Source organism: Ambystoma mexicanum, chromosome 4q (assembly GCF_040938575.1).
Source record: "Ambystoma mexicanum isolate Mex_15411 chromosome 4q, UKY_AmexF1_1, whole genome shotgun sequence".
NCBI lineage: Eukaryota > Metazoa > Chordata > Amphibia > Caudata > Ambystomatidae > Ambystoma > Ambystoma mexicanum.
Window position 1 is genome coordinate 50,233,306 of NC_090928.1, and position 26,881 is coordinate 50,260,186.

The following is a 26,881-nucleotide window of genomic DNA, read 5'->3' on the forward strand; positions in this document are numbered from 1 at the left end:
CCAATATCAACAAAAAGAAAAAAATACCTGTCGACATTCGGACCTTCTGTCTTTCAGAAAAAGTAAAGTGTCCTGCAAATAACTCTGAAATGAATTCATCGAAATCGCGAAAGGTCTGACTGATGAACTTTTAGAGCAATCTGAACCTGAGCAAGCGAGATGGAATTGAAACACTGGCGACAAACGTTTAAAGCCTCATCAGATGAGCCAAAACCAGCTGAGGATAACATTCTAAACATAATCTTAACTAGCACAGCCACATCTGACTTACCAACAACCACAGAGTTTTCACCGTTCCCGAATACACCTTACCCAACTGTTAAAGAATTGTTAAACTTACAGAGTGTCTCCAATAATTTAGTGGCGACACCCGCGTGTCACGCGACAGGACACAATGAAACCGATCGGAGGAATTCCATCACGCACGTTGGTCCGTATTTTCTTTCACCGATCATGTTCATTCACTCACTGCATGACTATGACTTCATCGCCTTCTTTTGCGCTAACAACCCCTCGAAGACCAGGAGGTAGGCAACCAAACAAAGTTAAAGATCCATCCATTTCTCACCCTTTGTAGCATTTGAATATTGCGCTAACAGCAATAAATATAACACTGAATTCACTATTTAAACTATACAAGATTATGTCAAACAAAATCAATCATCAAACAATGCTCATCACGCAATTATTACAAGACAAAGCTGCAAGCGCATCGTCACTTGTTCTTAACCCAAATATACTAAATGAACCTCGTTACCCTCGTGCCTATGACAACAGACCTCGTAAAAGCGACTGCGTTATCGACTAAGCCGGAAAATAATAGCTTACCTCAAAACAAGCAATCAGCTCTGCCGACTTTTATCAATATTATTAGACCATGCCAACCAAGTACCACAGAAGTGTCTTGTGCAGAAATTCATCCTGCATTGCCTGGAAAAATGGATTCCGTTCAGACATCAGGTAACTCTAAAAAATAAATATATACAATTTTTTCCTCTACCAAAATCATCAATAAGAGGGGGGAAAAACATCAATATCCAAAAACAAAAAAATGCCTTCTCAGAACAGTCGATCATCATCAAATTCTAGGCGAATCATTCAAGCCATTTCTTTACCAAAAAAATCAAACATAACGGCTAGTGCTGCTGTTCTCAAGAAATACACAAAAATGTCCCAATCAAAAAAAGACAATAAAATGATTAAGGCGTATGAACCTCTTGATAATCTTGTCCTTGCGGTGACGGAGCAACAAAAGCAGAAACATCATTCAACACATCCTTCAACATCAGCTCTGATCATGACTTTGTGGACAACAGCACCCTCTGCCATTTCTGATACCTATCAGTCAATCGCTCTCGAACAGAGATGACATGAGATCCAGACATCAAATTCTTATACATATTCTCATCAAATGATTAACTGTATCAACACAATGCAATCCCAAGACAGCCATAAGTCTGGTTTAAATTCAACTAGCGAAACCCCTACAAGGGTTTCTAAAAATAGTAAGAATCATCAATTAGATAGGACCTCGTCTTATCATTCAACAGACAATAAAATGAAAGTCATTCATGGGCATGGCCATGCAACACATCCAGTTAAACCATCTAATCAACATTGCATTCGTCCGATTCTAAAATGTAGATCAGCACTATATGAAACATATAATCTAAATAGGACAAGTGTCCTAAACATATTCAGGGACATCAAGTTTAGAAGATCTAACTTCATCAGACATCTCTCAAGTTGAATTTATAGAAGATCAAAATTTAACAACTGTGAGATTGTGGATGCAATCACGAGTGGTGTAAATGCAAACTGGCAGCAAAGTCAGATGTTTTCAAATTTTGTTTCGAGCTAATTCAAGATAAATCCACTATGACTATACACACATATTTTGACTCTTCAAACTCTGCAAATTCAATATTGCCCATGTTGAACATAATGTGCCAAGACTCTTGTAGAACTATTTCACAACTACCTCTTATGAGCCATGGAAGAATCTTCAACTCAGGCTGTACTAGAGATGCATAACTACCTAGCCAACAACGGAACCACAATGTCCTTCTTGCTAGCTGGAACACCAGAGGTTTTGTGTATTTGATGGATGGATCTATGCAATCTCTAAATTCTTTTGAGATTGTTGCACTACAGTAGACTTGGCTTCTTGACACTCCCTCATGGGATGGCTATCAAGTCATAACAGTCCCAGCTAAGATTTCTGCCAAAGGAAGACCCTCAGCTTGCTTGTTGCAGTAAAGATTGCGTCTGGCTTCTCACTTAAACCATGGGTCTCTCCAAATCTATTTCTGCAACTGGTCAATATCAAACATGAAAACAAGCAAATAGCTTTCACCAACATCTACTGGAATCACTCTGGGATGGACTCTTGCAGACATGGAAACCCTCCTATTTCTCATTTCTCAGACACCATCAATCACACATACTATTATTATAGGTGATTTGAAGCTCCACTTAATGACAGAGGACAACTTGCGATGTCAAAGATGGAAAGCTCTTATGAGAAGTCAACAACTAATGATGTTTGGAACAGTCTCTGGTGACATTCCAACTCGCAGATCCTGGAGTCGTGGGCCTCCATCGTCAATAATTGACTACATATACATTGATCTTTTTATTTACCAATACAATAGATTTGGAAATAAGGAAGCAAACATATAGCGAGCACGATATATTAGCTCTAAGGTGGTCATGGAGAGCTAATCAATCTACATCACAAATAACATATCCAAATTAATTGACTCTCTCTGGAGGGAGAAATCGTTTCCGATGGAATGCACTTTCTCTTGATCATCTCAACAAGTGCATCAATCAAATCTATACCCCTTGCAAGGACTACGTAAACTATCAGGGAAATCAATACATAGCAGTACTTCAACTCTTTATCCTGCAACCTTCTCCATCTTCCAGGAGGATATATAAAACAAAGCACACGCATGATGCAGTTCTTTGGCAAAAGAAAACTGAATTCCACAAGGAAAAGATCTGCCGGCCTCCTTCCTCTCTGAGAGAGATGACAAGTTCTCAGACAAATCAAGTTGAGGTACAGAAATTGGGTAAAAACATGCAGAGCACTGATATACCAAAGAGATGGTGAATCCATGCTTGAAGTCATTACTGCAAAGAATTCAGCCGAAACCTGGAAGCTCTTGAACCATGCTTGCCATATCACCCAAACATAAGTACGAATAAATGGTGTATCGGAGAACCAGTGAATAGAGCACTTTCAATAATTGTATGCCTCTCCAGGTTCTCGTCACTCAGACTCCTCAAAGGAAGACATACTCACATATTTCAGCCTGTGGCTTTTCAGACGTCAAAGGAAGACATACTCTTTTTCATCCAGAAATCCAGTTGGTCTAGAGCACCAGGTCCAGATGGGTTGAGCAATGCCATGTTCAAACAATATCCGGAAGAATGGGCATTAATTTTTCATAACATCTTTTCTCATGCAATAAACACCAACTGTCTCCCAACATCATGGCAAAATTCCATTATCATTACCATTTATAAAAAAGGTGATAGACAAGTTGCAGCAAACTATAGGCCCATTGCACTGCTAGATGCACCAGGTAAGATCTTTGCTAGTTTCATACTACGTGACTTCAATAATTGGGTAACGATGTCCGCACTTCAGGATCCTTTTCAGACAGTATTTATACCTGGCCTAGGCAAATCAGTAAACTTGATGTCTATTACAGCTTTAAAAACTATCATGTCTCGCAGAGCAACAACAATTGTACTACGCTTTTCTAGATTTCTGGTCAGCCTTCGACTCAGTATCGCGAGAATTGTTGATGGAGAAACTGTTCAAAGCTGATTGCCCCGCAACTATAAGGCCTCTAATTAAATGTACTACACTCTAATACAACAATCCAAGGCATACATTAGTTTTCAATTGATTAGCAGAGTCTGCTAATTAAAATGTTCCTGATTAGAAAACAAACCCATTTGATTAGCAATGTTGTACTAATATTTTTAACATCACTATAAGTTATTTGCTCTCAAAACATAAAATGAACATCAATACAAAATGTTTGTGTACTGCTGGGGTAAGACATTAGTGAGATGAGTCAGGCCTTGCAAATTCTTTAAAATGCTGCTAGATCTACAGGTCGAGTAACTTAGTGTGCCTATGCAACCTCACTATAAAGCCACTTTGTATGACATACTGCTGCCACCCAGAAGCCAGCCATGCTCAGTGAAACTTTTATTTGACATTTACTGCCAAGTAAATTTTAAATAAATGTTTCAAACATCTCCTGCAAATGGTACTTGCCCTTCATAACTTCTACTCAACTATGCAAGTGGAGCCCTGGATGAGTGTCTGGAAAATGTAAAGGGTTCGCTGCATGAATGGACACAAATAGATATGATAAAAGGCTCTGATAGGTTTGGCAAGCTCTCTCTTGCAGGTGCTAATATTTGATGCAAGCATAATTGTAGAGCAAAGCAAGATCTGGAGGCTAACTACAGTGTATAGTATTGCACTAGATCTGTAGATGTACAGACTGGATGGAACTATTGATAACTAATTTGTGTAAACATCTAGTTAGCTTTGTGTATTCATTTTGTAAGAGGAACAAATGTAATAGACTAAGTAGAGTGGATGGCGTAGAAGGTAGAGAACTAGGCAAACTAGGTGGAATATTGTAGGTTGCTGCCATCTCACTTTCAGGATAGCTGGTATAAAGCAGCAGGGTGATAAGATAGATTGTTCATGTGTTGAACATCAGTTGCCCAGATGTATGCAACAAAAGTGTTCACTCGTCAACGTGATGCATCTTCCCCAACAACATGAAATATAGTTGACACTATGGCCCTGATTCACATAAGTGTTTTATAATGGTGCAATCCCATAGGAAAACATTCTGTGAATCAGGTCCAATGAGATTTAGATACACTAAACTAAACTTTACTGTAAAGCATGGAGACAATGCAGTATTTTAAAGTAAAAATACTGTAATTATGCACCATGTAACAACTTACGTTTTTTAGGAATGGAATTGCATGACTGTCTTTTAAAAATAAAAAAGTTAACACATGCTGGTCTTTTCCAGACAGGATATGTTTGCCTAATAAAAGTTCCATCCTGATTACTTCAGGTTTTCAATTATTTGAAAAAGAAAAAGAAATTCTTGCCTAGCACTCCCACACAGGCCATTGGCACTTAAGAGTAGAGTGGATGATTATTGATGCACACTCTCTCCATTTGCCATTTTGAACTTGCAATTAATAGAGAGAGGAGGGTGGCGGGAGCCCGGAGGGCAAGAGGATTGCAAGGTGAGCCGTGCTTTCATTGAACAGGGTAACTTAAATAGCTAGCTTTGCTACACAAGTGTTAATTTAATTATCAAACCTACAGAACTGCATAACAAATTGCTATGTGACACTGCTCATTTTATGCCTTGCATACCAAATCGGTCTTATGCTAGAAGGCTCCCTGATGTCCCAAATACCAACACACAGAGGTTAAAAACAGAGCTGTAGAGAGGCCACCAGGGGGCGCGGGCAGGATGGACGCCTGAACGTCGAGCTCCGCACCCAGCCCCGGGTGAATCACGATTTATCGGCGAAACGAGGGTCCCATATACTACGCGACCCCCCCCAAAAGACGTGGAAGCCTGTGGCCCCCACCTGGGTCCAACTTTGGTTCCGATCCGACGCTCCCGTGCGGAGTTACACGGACCAAGGCGATATCGGCTGCCCCTCCCCCACGACCTGGCGCGGAGTGGCGCAGGAGACAGCACGAGCCGCGCCGCCCACGAATAGGCCCGAGAGGGTGAGCCCGCGGCGCTTCCTCCCCTGGGCATCCTCCGACTTGAAGAAAACCGTCCACCCACACAGGGAACGCACGCCCGGCGCCTCTGGTGCCCGAGGCCCGGCCTGACCCGGAGAAAGGCGGCGTCCGTCGTAAACTGGCCGACACGAACCCCTCATGAACTGGAGAGAGAACTTGCTGAAATATCAGTTTGTTCCCAAAGAAAGGACCATGGCCGCCGGTAGCCCCACCGTCCCACCCCCGGATCTGGGGGCTATCCAGAACAACATCCAAACGATTCTGGAGGAGATACGAGGTATGAGGACAGACATGGGGGCCAAACTGGCCGACCTCACCACCAAGGTCGCCACCCTAGAAGACCGCGTGGAGGGCGTCGAGAATAACCAACTTTCGGCGACACTCCTCGAAACCCAAATGGACATGAGACTCCGAGACATGGAAAGGCGCGAGGAAGAGCTTCGGTTCAAGGTTGACGACATGGAAAATAGGGAGAGGAGGAACAACCTTCGAATCTTTGGCCTGATGGAATCTGAGGGCGAATCCGTACAAGGACTTGAAGGCAAAGTGCACGATATCGTGAGGATCGCCCTGGGAACGGAAGACGTGGGGGCGACCAACTTCGACAGGGTGCACCGAGCGGGGGGGGGAGGCAGAGGCCCACGCTCGGTTCTGGTTCGGCTGCACTACTACAGGGACAAGATCAGAATCCTGGAAAAGGCGAGACATCTTGGCACCATACAGTACGGTGATTCAAAGGTATCCATCTTCCAAGACCTCTCGGCCCTAACCCTGTCAATGAGGAGGAAATGCGGCACACTCACAAGATGGTTGCAGGGAAAAGGAGTCCGATATCGGTGGGGTCACCCCTTCTATTTGGAGTTTGAGTGGCTAGGTGAGAAACACCACCTGGTGTCGGAGGAGGACATACGAAGAGCCACGGACGATCTGGTGAACGACCAGGCGGGCCATTCGGGCGCCCAGGAGGGAGGACCACGGGACCCCCCTAGGGGTCCCGACGGCCCAGGAAATCACAGTGGGAAATCTAAGGTCAAGGGGGCCCGAAAGTTTCGGAAAACCAGACACCCGTCGATGAACCCGGAAAATCACACTGACTCATGAAAATGACGTTCGATTGGAAGGAGAGAAAATCATGAGGTGAGAGACGATTCAGGGTACGGACGCAGGAGGCCCCGGGCCCACGAACTGCCTTGAACGGACACCGCGGCGGTGTTGCGTTTGGCCCACCGGACCTTGGGTCGGCAGACCATTATGTTAAAAAGTTAACTGTTTATTTGTGTTGCCCCGCGTTTGGGTTTCTGGTTGTGGGTTGAGGGCCCGGGCGGGGTCTCTGGTTTTTGTCTCGGTTAAGTGCACCGAAGGCCTGCAGGGGCCGACCTGAATCGGACTTGCGATCTGGGACTCTCCAGACACACGAAAACCCCGGGGCTGGGGTTGGAGTCCTTGGTGGTTCGTTGACCGGCCCCAACACATGTTGGGGAGAGTGGACGGACGCCTCAAGGTACAAGGGTGGGGAGGGGGGAGGGAAGACACGGGGAGGGGGGTCAGTTGCAAGGGGGGAGGGGATGGGGGGGATAACGGGGTAGTTTGGGGGACTCAGGGGGAAATTCAGTTCAGACCGCAAGAATACGCTTGGCAAGGGGCACTAAAATTCAATCACCACGAGGGGTTCAGAATACGCACACGGTATGATGACAACGATTGAAGGGAAGGTGGGCACGTTAAATGTCAAGGGTCTAAACTCTCAAAATAAAAGATCCCTCACGGGCAACATGTTCCGAAAACAACACCTGACGGTCCTATTTCTACAGGAAACACATTATAAGCGCGGGAGGGAATCCAGAATCAAGGGGAAAGACATCGGTAGCAACTATTGGGCTTCACACCCGACCTCGAAGAAGGAGGGGGTGGGCATTCTCCTGGGAAGGGCTCTCCAACTAACGGGGGTGGAAACCAAGAGGGGGTTTGGGGGTCGATTTCTGGGTGTCAAGGGGCTTTGCGAGGGGCAGCGAGTTACTCTCGCCACCGTATACGCGCCCAACACGGGCCAGGTGGAGTTCCTCACACGGATCTTTGGTGTCATGGATGAATGGGCCGAGGGGGCCATGATTCTCGGGGGTGATTTTAATCTCATAGCCGACCCCCAACTGGACTGGTGGTCCGCCAGAGGTGGGGTACCCAAGGGGATCACGAGGGATAACCTGGCCTTGCAGAACCTCTTGAAGGATCACTACTGGGTAGATGTTTGGCGCAAGGCGTACCCGGCCCAGGGTGGTTACACATTCTTTTCTCCCCCGCACTGCACCTACACCAGAATCGACCTTCTGTTGGCCTCAGAGGAGGGAGATGGGGCGATGACCCAACCAAAAGTCGAGACCATAACGTGGTCGGACCATGAACTACTTATAGCTAACTGGTCCCTGCCCATCGCCCCGAGATCGGCTCGATGGCGGTGCAACGACACGCTCCTTAGGGATCCAGTATTCCGTGAGTTCATGAAGCAGGAAATGCTGGCCTACTTCGAGACAAATGACACGGGGGAGACGGACATGTCCATGGTATGGGAAGCGGGGAAGGCCACCTTCAGAGGCCTCCTCATAGCGGAGGGCTCGAGGCGTAAAAGAGAGAGGGGCCTGATCGAGAGCAGACTCCGAGGGGAGCTGCAGATCTTGCGGGCCAGACTGGGAGTCCCGGGAGTGGACCGGAGGGCACTATTGGACGAGATGCAGGGCAAAAGACAGGAGCTCCATACGGTTCTCATAGGGGAGGTGGTTAAGAGGATGCGATATACCAAACAGAGATACTACGAACAGGGCGACAGGGTAGGCACTCTGCTGGCTCAGAGGTCGAGGGGGTGTAGAGTGGAGAGAGGGATTACCCGGTTGACCGACGAAGAGGGCAGGGTTCATGGGAACCGGCATGAAGTGACGGAATGCTTTGCTGAGTACTACAGCAAACTCTATTCTAGGCAAGCGGGCGAATCTCGGGAGGACATTGCCTCCTACCTGGCAGAACACCCCCTCCCCAAACTGACCGACCAGGACTTGGAGGCCCTCGAGGGGGAAATTTCAGAAGAGGAGGTGGAGGGAGCCATCAAGAGACTGAAGGCCGGAAAGGCTCCTGGCCTTGACGGCTACACAGCGGATTTCTATAAACAGACCCAGTCCACCTTAGTGAAGCCCCTGACCAAATTGTTCAACCAAATTAGAGGCAACGACACGATCCCCCCGACTTTCCTACAGGCCCTCATCACCGTCATACCTAAACCTGGTAAAGACCGGGCAGCTTGTGGGTCTTACAGACCCATTTCACTTCTCAACTTAGATGCCAAGATCTTTGCTAGGATCCTGGCCTCCAGATTGGAAAACTCCCTCCCACGCCTGATACATCCTGATCAGGCGGGATTCGTCCTCAATAGACAGGGTTCCGATAATTTAAGGAAGACCCTCCATGTATTGGCCACGACCGAGGCCAGGAATGAAGGCGCTCTCCTACTGGCTCTTGACGCGGAGAAGGCCTTTGACAGGGTCAGCTGGGCTTTCATGAGGGAGGTTCTCTTGTCAGTGGGGATGGGTCCAAGGTGGTTGGGATGGATATCCGCGCTCTACTCCTCCCCCTCGGCCAGAGTGGTGGCTAACGGGATTGAGTCTAGGGAATTCCCCCTTGAACGTGGCACGAGGCAGGGATGCCCCCTGTCTCCGTTAATCTACGCATTGGTGATGGAACCGTGGGCAATCTCGATCCGCAATGATGCGGACATCAGTGGTGTACAGATGGGGGATATGCACTGCAAGATCTGCCTCTTTGCGGATGACGCCCTGCTCTATGTCACCAGACCGTCCCAAACAATCCCTCGGGTTCTGCAGGGCCTCGCAAGATATGGAGAACTATCGGGGTATAAGGTTAATTTGGACAAATCGGTCGCATTCATGGGTGGGAACCTGCCAGACACGGAGGTGACCTTTGTGGAGGGTCTCCCCTTCAAGCGGAGCGATGAGGGGTTCCGTTACTTGGGAGTCCAAATCACACGTAACCTTGAGGACCTGTATGGGGCCAACTTCCCCCCCCTCTGGTCAGCAATCAGGAGAGACATAGAAAGGTGGGCGGGAACGGGTCTCTCATGGATGGCACGCCTTAACCTTATAAAAATGGTTATCCTCCCAAAATTTCTGTTTCTCTTTCAAATGCTCCCGGTCCAAGTCCCCAAGGCCTTTTTTGACGAGACAAAACGCATCCTCCTTAGATTCCTCTGGCAGGGCAAAAAACACAGGATTTCATACGAGGTTCTGACTAGGACCAAGGAAGATGGAGGGGTGGGCTACCCTGATCTCGAGACGTATTATAGGGCTTCCCAGTTGAGGATCCTGGTCGATCACTTCTCACCGGGACCGAAAAAACAGTGGGTAGCCATGGACAATAGGCCCCTGGCGCCCGTCACACTAGAGGAATGGCTCTGGGTCCCAAGGAGAACGATCCCCAGATCAGTCTTGAACCACCCGATTCTAAGAGTACTGTGGTCCCTGTGGAGAGAGGGAGGTTACTATAGATGGCTCACGACATGGCCCTCCCCCTTGAGCTGCATCTGGGCCCCTCCTTTCCTGGCCAAAATAGCGGAACCAGCAGCCTACCAGACATGGTTCGAGGCGGGCCTTAGTAGGACCGGCCAGTTGTGGGTGGGGGGCTCCTTCCTCCCCTTGAAGGACCTTGAGGAAGCCCTGGGAATAGGCACGCTTTCCCCGTTCCGATATCTTCAGCTTAAGGGTGCCCTCACGGAACCATCTTGGGGTGATACCCTCAGGAGGGAACTCACAGACTTTGAAAAACTCCTTCTGACCGCAAGGGGCTCCAAGGGGATAATCTCCCGCCTATACAAGCTCTTTCTGTTCTCCATCCCCCGAGACCCGCCACCAGCACGCATACAATGGGGTAGGGACCTGGGCGAGGAAATTGATGACGAGAGATGGACAGAGATGTGTAGACGGGCCAATCGATCCACATCCTCCCTCCAATATCGCCATCAGGCCCTCAAGATATTACATAGATGGCACTACCCCCCGCAAAGAATAGCCAAAATGCGTCCAGGATATGACCCACACTGTTGGAAATGTAGGACAGAGAGAGGTGACTATATCCACATGTGGTGGGGATGCCCAGTGGTCCAGAAATACTGGGACAAGGTGCGGACCTGGATCAAAGGGGTAGATGGGATAGAACGAGTATCCTGCCCGTGGCTCTTCCTCTTCGGGATTAGTAACGAAGAGGACCGGGGTAACACTCATGATCACATGCTCCAGGTGATGCTGGTAGCAGCTAGATGCTGTCTAGCGCAGAAATGGAAACACCCGAGAATGCCAGGGGAAAAAACCTGGGTGACCAAAGTAAGGGCCATCTACGACATGGAGTTCCTCACACACCTGCTCGATGAGTCTAAGTCCAGTATCGAGGAAATTTGGCTCCCCTTCTTTGATAAGTACGGCCGAGTGGTCTAGGTCCTGAAGACTGAGCTGAGGGATTCCCCTCCTCCCCACGGATGTGGGACCATGGGCCAAGGACCCGGCTGAGAACTGAACTCGTTTGGCCCATATGACTTTGGCGTGCCACACGCATATTGTATTGACGCCTCCATCATTAAGAGAGCCCGTTGTGCAAGTGTTTATCAAGGCTATGTAAGCGCGAACTGAAGGGGGGTGGGGGGAGGGAGAGGGAGGGGGGGGGGGCATGGGGTGTGTTTCGTCTGGTTTTCTCTTTATGTTAACTCACATTAATAAATGCAATGCAAGAATGTAACCTCGTTATGCACCAAGGAAACTTAATAAAATTGATTTTCAAAAAAAACAGAGCTGTATTCTGGCTTCACCCATTTTTAACCTTTTTATTTCAGACTTGCAAGAGAAATTCAACAAGATCTTAACGGATGTGCCGAACCTAGGTCTAGCCAAAATTCCTTGGATGTTATATACAGATGATTTGGTGCTCATGTCGAAAACGCCAAAAGGCTTGCAAAGCCTTTTAGATGCTTTAAAATCCTACACTGATGAAAACTAACTCCAAATCAATTTGTCGAAAACCAACATTTTATATTTTACTCAACCTCGAGCTCCCCAGAAAACATTGACTTGATCCTTGCAAGACATACCATTGGAGGTAGTACATGAGTATATATACCATGGTGTGAACATCAACAATAAGTCATCAGATGATCCTTATATAACATCCATCGAGACAAAAACGAGAACAGCCATCTCACAGGCAAAAATAATTAATTATAAATTTGGTAAACGTTCCTGCGCTCACCTATACATGCTACAATCTATACCTCAAGTTCTATATTAAACAGAAACCAAAGCCTTACTTCCGGAGACCTTTTGGACAAAATTAGGAGGAACATTCTGGAAGGGCCTCCTGCATTTACCAAAATCTGTTCCAGCTGATATAGTCAGACACAAATTGTGTCTCATGTCCTTATTCTAGATTTATTCCTGGAAAATGTGTTCATTATACAGGAAGTGCCTATTGGCTTCAAAATCCAAACAACTTCTGCATATACTTGCCTTATACAAACAAGTAATCACAAATGTATAAAGACATGGAGTCCGCTGTCCTGAAGACACTGCTTGATGCAGACATTCCAATAGACCTCCTACTCGAAAATCCCACACGAGCTAAACAAACTGTTTCACACTGACTGGCTCAAAACACGAAAAACCTGTACAGTCTACAAAGATTTTGAAGATAATCCATTTAATGTGAAAGGTTATCACATGCCGGAATTATATTTACAAAAATTCCCATCTAACATCAGAACTGCAATAATGCATACGAGACTTAATCTATGGCCAATGAATGCAGATGAAAAATCATTAAATCGGACCAGAACATCAGCCGGTTTTGCAAACAGTTAGACCGTCCTAAAACCATCAGATATCTAGTGGTTGAATGCCAAGAACTGAAAGATAAATGCACTTATTACTTCAAGCGACACTTTGAGCACCTTTGAATTCTGGATGCTGACATTTTATGGCAATCAATTTTCTGTATGAAAAAAGTATCATTAGCAATTGCAACAATTTCCTTTTTAAATTCTTTGCACATAGATCAAAGTCTGAACAGCACTAATTGATGTAACTATTGTATCTAATGAATTCGTTCAGTAAGTTCTACACACATAAAATATGTTCTCTATGACGTGGTGGTCTTGGTGATTGATTGATTTTATAACAATCAAAATAAGCTTAACAATTGCTAACGCTTTTAATTGCTAATTAACATTTAAATGATTCATAATGTCTTCGAAGTGTTCTTAGTGTTTTGATATTTCGTATCTTGTTATAATTTTATACATACCTCTTTATCTTATCTGTTTATTAGAAATGAAATGATTAAATTGAAAAGTTGACTTAGTACAGCTAAATCAATAAAAACAATGTTTTAAAAGAAATGCCAATCTGTTTCTTCCTTCGTTCATGTCCTTATTTTTTCTTTCCCAAGATTAGTCATGAGGAGAGGTTGCCGAGCGTCCTTGTGCATGCAGGAGCAGGTAGGGAGTGCATATCGAGATGCAGTAATTAAGCCAATCAAGCCACTACTTTATTTTAATCCCTCTCAGCATCTGTCTGTGTTAATAAATCAATTGATAGACATATTTGTAAGTAACAGGTGGTGTGGTAAGGCCCGTCTTTCCAAGAATTAAAACAAAGGATGGGCAAACACATGTGCTCATCAGTGCTTTGCAACAGGTTTCACACTCATCCAGTGGTGGTGGAGGAGAAGAACTCGAAGTACACACTCTAAAAGAGACAACGATAGCATGATTTTACCACCAATACTGCCTACTGTAGTACTAATTCTCGGTCTAGCTGGTGTGCTACTTATCTAAAAATAGATAGTACATCTTCTTCTTCCTTTCTTATTCTATCTTCTTTCTGTGTGCTTAAAAAGGCACCTTTCTTGTGAATTCTTACAAACCTCCCCTCTTCAACCACTCTCTTTCAAGTACTTAAAAAGAGAACAACTATGGCATAGTTCAGCTGTGTATTGCAGGTACAAACTAATTTCATAACGTATGGATGTACTGAACATTTCCCTAGAATTTCTAAATTCTAAAATAGTGTTTACTGTAACAATAGCTTTGTTGTGCTATAATGAAGACACTAGCTCTGGTCTCTCTCTGGGCCCTTGTGACTTTATGTGGTCCATAAGGAGATCAGAGCGAGAACGGTTTGTTTGGATAAGAATACTAATACCCTATTACAGTCTCTGCTCCCTAATGGTTTCAGTGGTGTTTGTTTATTAGAACCACTTTCTTCAGGACAGTTTTCAATAAAAAGCAGTTATTTGGTACGTATTCAAGGTCCATTAAAAAACGTATTAAAAAACACAAGTCATGTATTAGACTTGGACGGGAACACACGCCCATGGTGGGACATTCCAACAACAGCAACTCACTGACTCCTTTGTCAATGCCTGGCCAGGATGCAGGAGGAGGCGCAACCTATCCGGAGCTCCATAACAGCCATCTTGAAATAAAAATATTTTTTTACGCCCCCATTTCTTGCATGAAGAAGCAAAACGAGTGTCAAAAAACATGCTAACAGACTTGTTGAAATTGGGAGGGGTATAAGTTGAGGAATGTCACTATCCAAAGCGATGATGACTATTCCTAAGATCTACAAGGCTATTTGCACTTCTTTTAACCCTCGTTTTGCTTTTTCAGACAGGAAACTAAGGCCAAAAAAAATTCCCATTTTAAAATGGCTGTTATGGGGCTTCGTATAGGCCGGGCCCCCTCCTGCATCCTGGCCATGCATGGACACAGGAGTCAGTGAGTTAGGTGTTCGACTGCCGTACAGAACTGTCTTTATTCTTCTTGCTGATACATTGTATCCATCAGCAGTGATTATTGGATACCAAGACTTGAGCCTCATTACTCTATCTTCTCGGGTTGAGTATGTAGTCGTAGGTTTGGATTATTCATGGTCTGTGTGCACTTGTCACAATTAGGCTGGTTTCACAGGCTTTTTTTCGTGATGGGCCGTGCAGCCCATTTATTTAGTTAATGATATCATATGTCTCTGCACACATGACACAGCACAAGCTTTGGGGGGGTTCATACATTGATTCCATTCTCTCTTGAACCCTTCCAGCCAGCACAGCCTTGTTCTTTCCTCACCACGAGGCTTGGAGGAGTGCCCCGACCACCCAGACGAAAGGTAGGCCCAGCTGGGCTTTTGTGGGGCCCTAAGCACCCCCTATTGCTGCGATGCACTGTGCGCACATGCGTGTTGCCTAACCATCAGGATAAAAAAGAAATATTTTGTGCAAGACTTTATTGGGGAAAAAAATAATAATAAAAATAAATTAAAAAAAAATAAAAATAGCTTCTTGACGCGTTACCCTGCTGTTGTGTGCCTTCTACCAGCCGTTGGATTCAGTAGTGGCCCATCCTTGCCATCATGGCCACCGCTGGATTTTTAGGCATTGGAGTGCCTGCACTGGTGTGGAAAGACCTGCTCCGATTGGTCCCCTCTTCCCTCAAAGGCCCAATCAGGCGAGTTGATAGACAAAGCCGGCCCGCCTCCAAAGGCCTGATCGAAAGGCCCCTGTCCATGCCTGTTTGGGTCTAGGATGGCTCGGAGGGGCCCCCCCTCGCTCTCCCTACTCATACCATGGATCAGCCCCCATGCTTACATCTGCCTTCCCACGTATTTGGACCTCAGCATTCTCAGGGCAATCTGCTCAACACCGGTGAGTGATGCCGGGACATTATCACTCCCTCTCCACTAACTCCAACTATCTTTGAACCATTGTGTGCAGACACCATACTACCTTTCCTGACTACATAATCCGCCTTCTGTCTTCACCGCATTCTGGGTCTATTTTTGCTCACCTGAAACGTGGTTGTGTATTTGTACCATCTTGCGCCCCACTGCTGTAGCATGCATTGCATTCTGTGCCCTCTTTGAATTTCGACTTTGGCTGTGTGTGTTTGTACCATCCGGCACCCCACTTCTGCATTGCATTCTGTGCCCTCTTTGAATTTCAAATTTGGCTATGTGTGTTTGTACCATCTTGCACGCCACTGAATTTTAATTTGTGTCCTCTGTAACTACTATGCCTCTTGCTGTGTTTGGGCTAGGACTGTGCAGTGCAACCACTCTTCTATCTTCATCTATCCTCTGCCACTCAGATGGCACACACCATCTCTCATATCTTCTCTAACTGCTACACTATCACCGACCCCCACTCTCTTACAAAGTCACAAAGTCTGGAAGGAAAAAGCACAAAAAGAGATCCTGACCACCAACCCTGGCCTACCTTTCGCAGATACCTATGTTAGTGCAACTTCCGGGCAGGTCTTCACTGATTCATTCATTTTCTCGTATATTTTTTTCTTCTCTCTCTCTCTCCCTCTCTCCCTCTCCCTTAACCAAACCTCCTTTTCTTCAACCGACGCCAGCTGTCCCTCATTAACTTCCTTCCCTAACCTGTCTCTCCCGCAACCACTCACTCTGTCCCTCCGCCTCCGACTGGTGTACCATGCCCGTGTACTCCTCCTCCGAAAACCTTCAAAAAGGCAGAGACCTCCTTCATGTGGCCACACTTAACGCCCGCTCGGCCAACAAACCCTCCACCGACATCTGCCTCCTTCTTGAAGACACGGACCTCGACATTCTCGCTCTTACTGAGACATGGTTCAATTCCAGCTCAGTCACTGCTTTTGAATCCCTTCTCCCCAATGGCTACAAGATTATTTCCAAGCCCCGACCTAACCGTGCTGCAGGTGGTGTTGCCTTAATGTTCCCTGAGTGGGTTCCTTCCTCCCTCATACCCACTCAGCCTTACTCCTCCTTTGAGAGCCTGGTTTGCAGGTTGGTCATCTCTCCCTCCTCCTCTCAGACCATTGCCACGATCTACAGCCCCCTGGGCGCTACCACCCTATTTCTCTCTGAATAGGCTAATTTCTGCTCCTCTCAACCTCCTCTAAAATCCTTTTCCTGTATGACTTCAACATCCACTTGGACTCTGCTATCACAGCATCCACCCTCTTCATTGACCTCTGTACCTCACTCTCCATCTCCATTCACCCTTCTGTTCCAACCCTCACGGCAGGACACACTCTTGAGGCTTTCATCTCCTCTGATCTCTCTTTCTACTCCCACTGATCACCTCTTTCTCCTGGTCAGACCATTCCCTCCTCTGAGCTGGGTCCCCTCGGTCCTCTGACCGCACCTCCTCCAGCCCTGCCAACCTTGTTCGCGAACATTCGCCCGAACAAACGAGTGTCAGCGGCTGCCTTCGCATCCACCTTCATTCCCCCTCCCCCTCTACCGCAGACTCTACCTCTGACTCTGCCCTCAGCAACCTCCATACGGCCCTTACTAGCACTCTGGCCATTCTTACCCCAATCATGAGGATCTGCCTAAAACCTGCCTCCAAGCGGAATACCTGGTATGACTCAGAACTTGCAACCCTGAAACACTAGTGCAGAGCAGCGGAACGGAAGCAGCAAACCTCAGGCTCATCCTCTGACAAACTGGCCTGCAGCCTGGTCCAAAGGCATTAGACTCCCCATCTGTGCCAAGAAAATGACCCACATCTAGGCACGGGTATTGGGTGCATCCAACAACATGGCTGAACTCTTCAATATCTGCAGGGAATTAGCCAACCCTTCTGCAGTCTCCTCCTCCCCTCTTCTGCCCCAGGCCCTTTGCAACACACTGGCCACACACTTCACCACTAAAACGCTGGACATCCTGAGCACACTTGCTATCCTCTCCCCCAACCCCCCCCACACCCTTCAATGACCACACAACCTCCCTCTGCCTCTCTCTCCTCCTTCTCCCCTGTCACACCGGATGAGGTCACCCGAGTTGTCCGCTCTATGAAGGTCTCATCCAAACAGGTTTCCCCTTGCTCCTCAAGAACCATCAAGCACAACATTGTCTCTCTTGCTCCTGCACTCGCTGAATCCGGCAACAACTTTTTTTTTCCACTTTTTTGCTACTGGTTGTTTCCCCTCCTCCCTCAAGCACTCCCTTCGGAGCCCCCTTCTGAAACAACCTTCAGCAGACCCCACCTGTCCAGCCAACTACGGCCCTATTTCTATCACCCCCTTCCTTGGGAAACTCCTGAAGAAATTGGCCTTCCCACAACTTACTTCACACACTGAACTTGTTGGCGGTCTCCACAACCATAAATCTGGATTGCTTGCATCTCTTGACTGTAATTCTCCCACTGTCCTCATTCTACTCAATCTCTCCTCTGCCTTTGACACAGTCAACCACTCCATCCTCATAAAACGTCTCCATGCTAATCTCGGTATCTCATAGCGCCCAGTGGTTTGGCGGACCTCCTTCCTTACTGACTCCTCATCCCAGGTTTTTCTGGGCACCTTCTCTCACCTACCTCTTTCTCCACCTGTGGGGTCCCCCAGAGCTCCAAACTCTCCCCGTGGCTCTTTAACATTTACATTGCTCAGCTGGCACTCCACATTTCCTCCTTCTCCCCAACTTCCAGTTACGCTGATGACACACAACACGTTTTCAAACTTCCTGAAGACCCTCCTGCATCTTCCAACATCCCGCACTGTATATCTGCCATCTAGCCCTGGTGCACTTCCAACAATCTCTGCCTCAATGCCAGCAAGACTGAGATGCTTCTAATTAGGTACCCTGCTCCCTCTTTCTTCCCCTCACTCTGGCCATCCTATATGGGTTCTCCCGCTTCTCCTTCATCTGAAGCCAGAAACCTAGGAGTCATATTCGATTCCTCTCTCTCCTTCCTCCCTCACATTTAGGACATTGCCAAGAAGTCCAACTTTCAACTCTTCCTTCTCTCTCGGCTAGATTACTGCAATAGCCTTCTCTTGAATCTACCTTCTTCCTCTATACGACCCCTCTAGCTAATCCAGAATAGGGCAGCAAGACTTATCCTTGGCCTCAAGCCCAGGGACCGCACCTCTCCTGCCCTAAAAGCTCTCCAATGTCTCCTGGTTGCTGCAAGGATACAGGTTCAAATCTCTCTGCATCATCCACAGGGCTGTCCGGGGCCAGGGACCTTGCTATCTGCAACTTGCTCAAACTAAATACTCTCCTCCTAGACCTCTACGTTCCTCTGGTGGCAACTCTCCGTGTGTCAAGCGTTTCGCTAAACAGAGGGCCAGAGACAGATGTCTTTCCTTAGCTGGCTCCCTCTTACGGAACAGCCTCCCACTTCCTCTTCGTCTTGAGCCGGACCTCCTCAAATTCCGGAAACTTCCCAAGATTTTCCTGTTCACCCCGTCCCTCCCCTATTCCCTACCCTGCTCATTTTACGGTTGCTGTGATTGGTGACCATGTCCCATATTTGTCCTTCGGGGCCCTGGTTTCCCACACTCAATCGCCTTCAGCCTCTGTCTACTCACAGAACTTGCCTTGGCACTTACCAGCCTTCGCCAATGTTGGCCTGCACTTACCCATTTACTTTTTTTGGACAGGTGATAGTTCCCTAGCACCTCCTACTCTGGGCACTTACACTTGCTGCTCACTTGCCAGCAGGGCACCCCAGCACTAACCCCCTCTGCCTCTTCCCCGCTCCTCTCTCTGCACTTGCACGCTCTGAATGCTCACAAGGCCTAGTAGATTTGACTTTATCTCCAGTGTATTCATTGTTTTCTATCCCATGTTCCCTCCCTGTTGTCCTGTGGGTGCTTTGAAACTACAATTTATTTGTTGTACAAGCGTCTAAGAAATGCCCAATAAATAAATAAATAAATAAATAAATAAATAAATAAACAAACAGACAATGGCCACAGGGGCGAATGAAATTCTATGACTGCAGCAACAAATCCAGATCTTCCTTTTTACAGAGAAAAAAATACAGCCACAGCAAATGGAGGTGGGTGGTGGCAGGCAATGGAGGGAAGGGAGCTAGCAAAAGCCAAGAAGTAAGAGCAAGGAAATCAGCAGTGAATGGGATTTGAGGCAGGCAACAAAGACTTACTGGGGAGGATATCTCAGCAGCAACGTGCGCGACTTGGTAGCAAAACGACACTCAGCAACACAGGTTCGATCCCCGGGTCCACGCTTAGAAACCTCTGGGTATTTAAGCGTGTTATAAATACGCAACTAAGACAAAAAAAACTATTCCTGTAACAGCGCCTCGATGCCCATGGGCTGTTTGAGCGCTTAAAAAATGCTAAATAAATAAATAAATTTTAAAAAAAGGAAACTAATTCCGATTTGCTCAGCCACGCCGCCTATGACTGTCCCATGGTGCTAAGTGAAATTGAGATTGTTTTGATCTATGTCTAGAGTAATTAGGAGTTGATGTAGGCTACACCTTGCACTCAAATGACTTCAACGAGATACATTGAAACAGGTCACTGAGGGATGCAGTACTTTTCACTTGTAGGGTAAAAACCCGTCCCCTAGGAAAAGCAGAGGACTGGGAGGAAGAAACAATGATTTTTGGGTCGTTCATGGATTTTAAAAGAGAAACGTAGAAGGTATTTGGGTGCATATCAAAAGAGAACAAGAAGTAGACCTCTTTGGGTACACAGTTGATGTACACACTGTCCATGAAAGCCTCAGTACAATAAGGGCTGGGAACGCTCTCTAATTAGGATTACTAGACTTGAAAACAAAAAATACACAGAAAAAAAATACTTGTAAAGGTGTTATAATAGACATAGAAGAATAGACAGACAAAAACCACAGATAGACTCATTGGAGTTTTTTCAATTCCTGAAATATTTAGAGTAGACTTACTGTTATTGCAGCTATTTCAGAAGCATTAGAATAATTTAAACTTTTCCAGGAAGATTTCTGCAGAGGACTTGGGTGTACCAATGATGATAAATTCTGATGCTAGCATACTTGAAAACACTTTGCACACATCTTTCCCTTTATTATACAGTTTGCTCCTTCTTTTCCATCCCATGACTTCCCCACTCCCTATTTCATACTAGTCTCTAACCTGACCTGTATTTCACCTTTATCAGAGAAATTCTCTGATAAAAATATAGCGTCAAAGCATATTCTAAAAGGTGACATTTGGCTATTGTTCGACATTTTTTGGGACATGGGGAGTGGTGTGGGAAACTAGAACTGCCCTCACGCTCAAAGCAGGACATCTGGCCATTCTATCCATTGGTAGAGCTGTGGCCTTCAATGAGTGGATTGAAAGGTCCATGGTTTCCACCGTCCATTCCCAAGGAAAGCAGTAAAGCCCTGGCAGCTTAATGTCCGATGCTGGAATGTCCAGGGTTCGCCGTGCCCGATTTCCTCTGCTCTATGTCGGTATCATCATAATGCTGACCAACAGAGCTCCAGAGAAAGGCCCTGCCTGTGGCTACAAACACGAGATTCCTTGTTGATGACATAGATTTGAAACAAGTTCTGATCCTTCACTTAAAATCTACGCTCTACGAGTCAAATTCCCAATTTATACTTCCGGGAAATAAACAAGTTGTCAACTATCCACTCAAAAAAAGCAGAAGCATCGCTCTAACGCGGCACAGCGCGTTACCCACCTTCTCTGGACCCCGTGAAAGCATTTCTGTCCCGAATTTGACTGTACTTTCCAGGTGGAAGATCGATATTTGACGTATACTTGAGGAATAATCACTGACCCGCCCTCCCCTTAAGAACCATTGGAAAGCAATCTCTGCGTCCCAGTCAATGCGCAGTCTTCGACATGAGAGACTAATCACTGAGACATGCGCAGACGTAACAGGACCACTTTCGCCGGGATAGCGTACCGGCTGTGGAGGAAATCAACGCAACGTGTAAAAATGCTGTTTTGGCAACACTAATCTATTAACAAGTGTTGTGAACGCGTTGTGATTTCACGGACATTTTCCAACATTTTGTTTACATTCAAGTTTTCTGCAGGGCTGTCAAGTTTTCATTTTTTCAACTTTGCAAATGACCCCATTATGAGTTTGGGGGAAACGGTACAAAATAGGCCATAGAGCTCCATACCTGCTTAACCTCCGGATTTTTCTCGGAGACTCAGGAATTTTAACCATTTCTTCCGGTTTCCGAGAAAGACCCTGGAATCTCAGGACTTTTGATGGGGGAAAGCTTTCACTGATTGCTTTTTTGTTTTGTTATGCATGCAGGACACTAGGACAGCACCTGCAGACTCCTTGCCTGAGTGTGGCTTTATCTCTGCAGTGATTACTGTAACGCTTCCAGCAAATTGGCAAAAAGAATGCAAAAGCAAAATAACGCAGGTTTATTTTATTTCACCTTTCATTCTTTTTTGCCGACTTTCAATGCAAACGAGGGTTTCTTTTGCTTTCGTTCTTTTGCCCAGGTTAGGGTGGACTGAGCCCCATTGAACCACAGCCATCAGGTTTGCAATATGGACAACTCACCACTGCACTACATAACCTGATGAAAAACAACGCAGGTGAAATATCCAATTTCAATACTGCCAAATTCAGAGAAAAACTTTGTATTGGTTCTTGGAGTTTACATGTGCACATTTTAACGTGTTGATTTTATGGAAGGCAAGTGCCTTTTGTCCTATGCAGTTTGGGTGGTTGTGAAAAGGCAATTTAATGAAATATGCATATTTCAATTTGAACTGCAAATTTCTGACGTCACATAACATTACAACAGAGTTTACCTTTTTGGCATGTGGGCGGGGCCACGTGAAAATGGGCAGAGTTTTGTGTGACTGTGGGCGGGGTATACATCTCAGGAATTTTGATTTTCAAATGTAGGCAGGTATGCGTAGCTCTGAGAATCTTGCTTTACGCAATAAAGGCTTCAGGAAACAATGTGAATAGTTTGTGGCTGTCATGTGTATTTCACACAGCCTTAGTCATAGATATGGGGGGCCCACCATGGACATCCAGCGGGCCCCCTGAGTGCCATGGTCACCGGCACTTTACAGGTCCAGTGCCTGTGGGGGTTGGGGCCTGCCCTGGTCATCTGGCAGGCCCCATGGTGCTATTTGACACCTGCACTATCGAGGTGGGAGCAGTGCTTTCCATGCCCCTGACCATGCAGACCTCTGCCACTGTGTTGGCACGAGGGTCCCATGGCATCGGGGCATGTAGGCCGGTGCTCCCACATGTAGGCCTGCAGGCCTACATAAATGAGACACAGACTCAGGAGTTCCTTTTCTGGAGTCATCAGCATAGCTCTCAACCATTTGTGTAGCAAAGGCGGGTGAAAACACCCGATTGTGTTTTTGGCGGGTGAGAGGCCCATTGAAATGAATGGGCGTGCAGGAGGCTTGGCGGGTGATTCAGCGCTTTACAAGGCGGGTGACACCCGCCAAAAGCGTGTGAGTTGAGACCTATGCATCAGCCGTTCTGTTGGGCGTGTCTACAGAGGCTCCTTTTATTAGCTTGGGCATGGCCCACGTTAAAAGGGCAACACACAGGGGAGGGACACATTCCCTTAAAAGGGCAACACACTGGGGAGAGTTCCACACCACACTCCTCCTTTTTCATAACGAACCAGCACAAATTACTAAACTCATAAACAATCCCCTCCCTCTGTTACAAAACAACACTACTTGGACTACTTCAAAATTCTAATCTTGACAGCAAATGAGATATGCCACCGCTACACACACAGACTCCCCTAACCATAAACAGACTACACACATTAACATACTGTACACCTCACCCGTGGGTGACAGTCGCGGTTAGCGAACCGCCGGTGGAAGGTTGGCAGTTCGATCATATTTTCCAACACCCTTTATTAACCTGGGGCCAGTGGAACTTTCACCACTGAATGATGTGATTGACAAGCGCTGGCACCCTTGAGAGCATGACTCTGAACTTACGGGAATACAGCCTCACACCCATTTAACTGGGACCACTTTAAGCACACAATTTGCATGCAGGCCTCCATCATCTAACACATGGCCACTGAGTCTCTTCCGCGCAATTGCCGAACGGCAGGAGACCGGTTCCGTTGGCTGCAGCATCCATTCAGGATAGTCATTTCAAAGGTGTCCTGGTCCGTTGATGTTCCCGTTCAGAGGCCGGTAAAGCCGCGCCTGGGGACAGCAGGGGCCACATCGGCTTAGTCCCTTGATGTTGGGGCAGGCAGCGAGATGCAGATGGCAGGGCGTCTAAGCTGCTCCACAGGATGTCAACAGGGCAGGGGTGTCAGCATGTTACTCACCCCCTTTCTTCTTGGCTAACGTCCACCAGGCAGGAGTATCTCTTCACTGTCGTGAGACAGGATGGCGCACAAGCACCCATACAGAGCTGCAACCCTCCATTGCCTCATATCAATTCTTCTCAGTGGTGAACTTGAGGGTTGCGAGATGTTGGTTTGTCCGACATAGATGACAGGGTGTCTGGGCCATTTCTCCCCCTTCCCCAGGCAGGAGTCACTGCTGCTGACGGGGCAAGTGATGCCCCCATTCGGGGATTGTAGGAATCGTACCCAGGGCCACATCAGCCTGGTCCATGTATAGCGGGTCCGGCAGGGCGCACACCAGTAGCAGGGCGATGAGACCACTTGCACAATTTTCCTCCCAGGTGGGAGTGTGGGGAGGAAACTTCCACCAGCAAGGGCGCCCACCAGCGGCAGAGTGTTAGGGCCACCTCTTTCTTCAGTTACCTCCATCAGGCAGGAGTAGGCAGCATCACACTGCCCGCAGTAGAGAGAGCACACCAGTGGTAGGGCGACATTGGTGGCAAGCTGTCACATCCCTGCCACTTCCTACGTTTCGGTGCTGCCGACTTGCGCATTTGTATTGTACGCCGTGCAGGTATGAAGCACACCAGGCCAGGCGAGGGATCTCGGCACTGAGTCCACCATCAGCGCTCTCGGGGCAGCACATCTCCATACAGACTTGCACTTATTTGTTGCCGTGCTCAGCGTAGGAGGACCGCTCATGATTTTATGCAGTGTCAATATTGTCAATATTCCTTTTCTGCAGTGCTCAGCCCGTGACCACGCAGCCGTCATCACTGTAGGCATCCTTGGTTATTGTCCATGCACTGGCGTGGACCCACTGGACACTTCCCCGCCGATGTTTCCTCGGACCTGGATAGGGCCTTCTGCCTGTTTAGTGTGCTGGTCTAGAGCACGCACATTCTCACCGCTAGTGGGCCCCAGGATCATCAGGAGGTTATGGGCTGCCATTGTGTTTCATCGCACCGACATGGAGGCGCTACCCCTTTCCACCATATGACGGCCTAGGATCCGCCTGCACTGCGGGCTGCCGCATTCTTGGTGACACTATGCCAGAACAAACCCATGCGACCTTCACATGTGAGTGCGTAAGCTGAGAGATCCTTTGACAAATGACAGTCTGTTGAGGTGAGACAAACGAGCTGGAGGGGCCAAGGACTGTCTGTTCATTAACAACCTCCTTTGGACTGATCAAGTTTGTGAGCGAGGCGGGGTTCCCTGCGGCACTAGTGCAACTTCAGTACCGCCAACTTCAGTACCGCACTTCTCCTTTTGCACCCCAAAGCACCTTCCACGTGCGCCCTGACCTGTAGCACTTCCTTGGTGCTTTTGTCCCCAGCCCCCTCACCACCAATGGCCCGAGATTGATTAGGGCCAGTTATCTAGACAGTCTGGGTTGTCAGTGGGGAGAACGCACCCTTATTTTAGCTGCACGTGGCCCTCTCCTCCTTCAGCCCCGAACCAGAGATGCAAGCTGCTTCACTGCCGGGCAGCAAAGCAGACTCCCTTATGCACAAGTCCGGGCTGGAGCAGCACCGCACCACCGTCCTCTGTCCATGTCACAGCGGCGTTGACGAGCACCACTACTGGCCGCTGCTGATGGTCGAGATTGCCCTCGTAGTGTAGAAGAAAAATTCTACCCTACAATGCAACCCTTGTTTTGGGTCAATTGTTTGGAAGAATGGACCCAAAACGCGTGGCAGGAAACTTCCGAAACCAGAAAGGAAAAAAGTAATCAACAACAACCCTTATTCTTTCCTTGACAAAGTACGGAAGACAGATACGTTCACTACCTTAATGTAGATGCTCAGACCCCAAGGCAACAAAGCTTGAAAACCACATCACATAAATGGAAGCCCTGGAATATCTGTTTTCAAATACAAAGAAAGACAACACAAAGAATTCTTAATACTCACGAACAACCAGGTCGAAAAAGGAAACAAAAACAGAAAAGGACAGACACTTCTTACCATGGAATGATCAAGTGGCAACTATAGACAGGACAAGTGCTCCAGGTAAGACTGTGAGGTACTGAGGGGTACGGGGCTATTCCAGACGGCACACGAACGCCTAGGGGTGAGGAAGTCCAACAGAAGCACCCGATGAAACGAGGACGCTCCTCCCTTTCCCCAACAAGGTACAACAGCAGTCTCTAGTCCGTACCGGGATAAGGCGAGGAGGATGGTACCAAACAGTCTATGCAGGGGAGCACTTGCAGTTGAGTGCGTCCAGTGAAGTTTCAGCAGTCCAGTGGATTCTGGGTCGGCACCGTGCGTGAAAGAAACAGTAACCAGTTCGTGAGACGAAGGCAAACCAGTATGAAGTCCGGGTCAGCAACGTGCGTGGAAGAAACAGTAACCAGTTCGTGAGACGAAGGCAATCCAGTAGGAATTCCGGGTCAGCAGCATGCGTGGAAGAAACAGTAACCAGTTTGTGAGACGAAGGCAATCCAGTAGGAAGTCCGGGTCGGCAACAAGCAATTAGGTATTAAACAAGGTGGGTAGCACAGGAGCAGAAGGCAAGACACAGTGGAAAACAAGGTGCAGAGAGTCAGGGAAGGGAAGGATTGACACGGGGAAAAACAGGATAGGGAAATCTCTCAATAGACTCTCAGACGGTCAAGAACATGGAAGCAGACAACTTGAAAGCAAGAACGTAGCACACTTCGGAAAATAATCAGAAGCAATAAGCGCAGGGAAAACTGGAGTTTTATGAAGTTAAGGTCACATGACCATAATGTGCGTCTGACGTTGGATGATTCAGCGTCTCCGACTAATTTCCATGGCAACCTCCACCGCGAAGAGAAGGAAGTATACTTTCGAATCAACCAGGTTCTGCAAGGTGTTAATACTCCCTTCAGAGGGTTTCTATGAGATGGTACGTGCAACTGAATGTGTGAATTTTGCAT

General features: G+C 47.2%; 1 protein-coding gene across 2 annotated transcripts in view; it reads right to left on the reverse strand.

The window, feature by feature from the left end:
• The window catches only part of LOC138467450 (zinc finger protein 583-like), a 371,930-nt gene extending 350,371 nt beyond the window's left edge, over window positions 1-21,559 (reverse strand). Inside the window, exon 1 of one of the 2 annotated variants that reach the window (XM_069607451.1) lies at window positions 21,333-21,559. In XM_069607451.1, the coding sequence (XP_069463552.1) occupies window positions 21,333-21,356 (24 nt within the window). In that variant the 5' untranslated portion in view covers window positions 21,357-21,559. The remainder of the gene's footprint in view (window positions 1-21,332) is intronic. The other variant, XM_069607452.1, reaches the window with a different exon arrangement.
• Between the last annotated feature and the right edge of the window lie 5,322 nt (window positions 21,560-26,881).